The 3,911-nt window shown below is 30.2% G+C and overlaps 1 protein-coding gene across 1 annotated transcript in view; it reads left to right on the top strand.

The window, feature by feature from the left end:
* Positions 1–322: 322 nt before the first annotated feature.
* The window catches only part of LOC108688993 (mini-chromosome maintenance complex-binding protein), a 4,950-nt gene continuing 1,361 nt past the window's right edge, over positions 323–3,911 (top strand). The window contains exons 1-8 of the mRNA XM_018195572.1: positions 323–475; positions 1,131–1,405; positions 1,977–2,333; positions 2,414–2,739; positions 2,853–3,026; positions 3,086–3,329; positions 3,398–3,571; positions 3,658–3,851. Of these exons, the coding sequence (XP_018051061.1) occupies positions 469–475; positions 1,131–1,405; positions 1,977–2,333; positions 2,414–2,739; positions 2,853–3,026; positions 3,086–3,329; positions 3,398–3,571; positions 3,658–3,851 (1,751 nt within the window). The 5' untranslated portion in view covers positions 323–468. The remainder of the gene's footprint in view (positions 476–1,130; positions 1,406–1,976; positions 2,334–2,413; positions 2,740–2,852; positions 3,027–3,085; positions 3,330–3,397; positions 3,572–3,657; positions 3,852–3,911) is intronic.

The following is a 3,911-nucleotide window of genomic DNA, read 5'->3' as shown; positions in this document are numbered from 1 at the left end:
AATATATATAAATTTATATATGCTCCTTATAAAAAAAAATCATGCTTCTGATGGAAATAAATTGAAATCGCTAACATCACTGAAATAAATCCATCATTTCAACGATTTCAGATTTATTTCTATCAGGAGTACCGAAAAAATGGATATTGTGTAGTTTACGTCCACTTCTTCTAAGGGCAATAGTACGCAGTGTTACAGGAAAAAGGCCCTCATGTCCTCTCTCATGTTTTTTTCTAGTTACAGGCTGCTCTCTAAAAAAAGATGTCTTCAGCGCCACCTGGAGTGTCACAAAAGTCGCACTATCGCAATTGGGGATCTCATGGTTTACGTTTTGCCGCCAAATTATTGCGCTTTGTTGATTTTGTTGAATTGAGAACGAGAAAAACGAAAAATTTAATCTTGTGTGTAGACTTGTCAGCTTATATCCATTGATTACGCGTATACTGGAAGATAACACGTGTTTGCAAGATGACATGTATGTATGCACGAGAAATTAATACACTGCTATTGAATTTTTTCGATTATTCGATTGCTTGTTGTATCTTTAATATTTTTAGTAAAATAAATGTATATTTAGATTTTCTTTTTGGAAGACAAAAAAAAGGTATAAAATTTAAATTTTATATACTGAAATGCAGGAAATTTTTGCAGAATTAAAGAAATTTCTTTATTTTGCTAAATTATAGGTTGGTTTTTTTTTTTATCGCTGAACGTGTTATATAAATTATTCTGAACGAAATTATTCAATTATTCTTTAGATTTCTTTTGTGTTTTTTATAAAAAATAGAATAATTCCAACCGAAATTTATTCCGACTTGTTCCATGAAAGACTCATGGTCACTAATTGCATTAGAACTTTCCTTTTCACTTTCGTCAATTTTCATCTAATTTATATCTGTTTTACTTTAAGTAACACAAACGGTATATATTAGTTATAAAAAACAGATTCAATGATTGCTTTTTAACAGAAGACAAATGATACATTAACTATGTTCTGCAAAGAAAATAGTTTTGTAATAATGTAAATGTTAAATATTAATGTTGCCAATATTAAACAAGCATGATTAATTCACTGTGTTACACTATGTCTTTTGCTGGAAAATCTTTTATATAAAATTTTTTTATTCTAGCGGTTGAAATAAGAGATTGGACACCTGAATACTATGTCTCAAATCAGTCAAATTGTCAGAAGATTTTAGAAAGTGAGAATATACTGACAAAAATACCTTTATTAAATAATACTCAATTGCATGACATCAAAGACAAAGAGTTGGTGAGATTCCGAGGGATGATTCAGGACATGTACGATCCTGAGTATTATTTGAAGCAATACGAAGTGAAGAACACAAATACTGGAGAGAATAACATCAGATGTGGAATGTACATGGATGCAGCTCAATGTTTGGTAAATTATTTATTTCTGTTTTATTTTCCTTCTACATATCCTTTTATAGAACTATTTTATGACTCTGTAGAGATGTTGCATTAGGTCTATTTTTTTAGCTAAAGTTCTTGTACTGTTGTCATCTTTCTTTCTTTTTTCTCAATGTTGGAGAGAAAAAGAGAAAAGATGAACTTTGCAAGAAATTCAGCTGAAAAAAGGCCTATTAAAAAAGGCCTCTGTTCCCGTATGAGCAGTGGATATGAAACAGGGTCTAAAAAAATATGCAGTTCAGGTGTGGGATGCTTTGAGAACAGCTTATCTCATGTATAATACTGCATACATTATTACTAGGATGTAAGATTATTCATAGATGTAATAAGAATCTGTTATGCATTTTTATTGAAGCATCGCTTCCTCTGTAAAATAACAAATTGAAAAGAAATTTTGATAAAGTTTGAAGAAAGATGCTGATATGTTAAATTCTTTCTATCTGATCTAGAAACTAAGATCAGAAAAGTGCAGTTTACACTTAGTATGTCTATGATATTTTTATATAGTGTAAGTAATTTATTAACTTTTATTTTGGATACAGCCGCACGAAATAGTTTTGTTATATTCCAAGAATAATCAAACTTCGGGAAGGCAAACTTATGTAGTGATTTCTATACCTGGATTAAATGACTGGGCAAAGGAAGAGAGCATGGCTACACAGACATCTTGTACAATGACACACAATAACAATACCAATAAAAGGAGTCTAGATGATAACGACTTAGAGGAAATGGACTGTTCGGAACCTGTTACGAAAAAAGAGAAAGTCTCTGCAGATAATAATGATGTAAATATGACCGATGCTAAAGGCAGTGCAAAAGTTCAAAGCGTGTTATCAGAAGATCATATATTGAACTTTCCGATACCAATTGATGGTGGAAAAACTTGTATAGTAAAGGTAAATTATATGATGTTTTTAAAAAAACACAATACACATTTCTTTTTAATTGATGTTATTATAATGTATGTATTCTTTAGATTTATAATGAGACCGTCTTAAAATTGAACCAAGTTATAGATATAATAGGATTTATATCGTTGGATCCATTATTAAATACAATTCAAAGTTCCGATGATGAGATGAATGAAGCTGAAATACAAACTCATAATCCACCAGCTTCTCTAGTACCTCGATTACACGCAGTAAAAATAATTGAACTTACAAAATCTAAAATTATAAATGCTCCAGAAATTTTATCTAAAGCACAGCTCATCAGAGGTGATTTGCACATAATATTGAGTCAGTTGCTGTTTGGAGATACTTTAGCTGCGGATTACATGATATCCCACTTGCTTTCTATGGTGTAGGCATTTTATTTTAATACATTTATAATATATTTATATAAGAAATATGCGTACATTTAAAAATATGCATTTATAGAAATATTTGTCATGTTATATTTTATGATATTTTTAGGTATCTGAGAAAAGAATCGTTTAATCTCTTTACATATCCGCTGAATATAACGAATTTCCCAGCGAATAAAACTTTTCCGAAGGAGTTTTATAACTTTTTAAAATTATTTGTAAAGAAAAGCCACTTTTTGGAAATTACTTTGGAGAATTTGAATGAACTAGCTTTAATTCCGAAGTAAGTTTATTTTACTGAATATCCGTATGTCAGAATAAATTCGCATTGTTTATTTTTAGGAAGGATTATGAATGTAATAGACTAACAAGTGGTATTCTCCAACTAAGCGATAATACGCACCTTATATTAGACGAGACAGGCTTAAACTCTGGTACACTTACTGCAACTGGCAGGGAGAATTATCAAGCTCTCTCCGATTTACTTATGTTTCAAAAACTAAAATATGACTTCCAGTTTTATACAATAGAATACGAAACGGATATTCCAATTCTTATCTTTTCTGATGTAAAATCGTTTGTTCCTGTAAGTATTTATTCACAGCATAAAAAATATGCTTTTTCTATGAATATTAATTAAATGTTTATTTATAGTGTCCTACGCAAGTTGTTTTAAATGTTGATGCAGAAACAGAAAATTTATATAGTCAAGTAACTGAAGCTGCACATCAGTATTTGAAAGACGATAATCGATTAGTTAATATTCGGCAATACATAGAAACTTTGAAGAATACAAGGCCCTTCAATCTTACCGAAGAAATGACAAAAGTATATTATATTTTGATTTTCGACACTAGCATCTACATTCACTCAGTTTATTTTAATTCAATATATAATTTCTTTATTTTATTCAGATCATTCAAAAAGATTTTGTGAAGTTGCTTAGAGAACACAGGAATCATATAAGTAAAGACGATCTAAACGCAATGGTGATTTTCGCCAAAGTTATGGCCTTATCTTACGGACAAACAACGCTAGATATAGACTGCTGGAAGAACGTTGTGCAATTGGAAACGGAAAGAATGAGTAGACTGCCACAACGCAGAAGGTAATCGAATCCAGAAAAGAATCATAATACTAAATGTACATCACATAATACTAACAAATA

The sequence above is a fragment of the Atta colombica genome, unplaced genomic scaffold, assembly GCF_001594045.1.
Source record: "Atta colombica isolate Treedump-2 unplaced genomic scaffold, Acol1.0 scaffold252, whole genome shotgun sequence".
Taxonomy (NCBI): Eukaryota; Metazoa; Arthropoda; class Insecta; order Hymenoptera; family Formicidae; genus Atta; species Atta colombica.
Note: the sequence above shows the minus strand (reverse complement) of the source record. Positions and strands in the feature narration are given on the sequence as shown.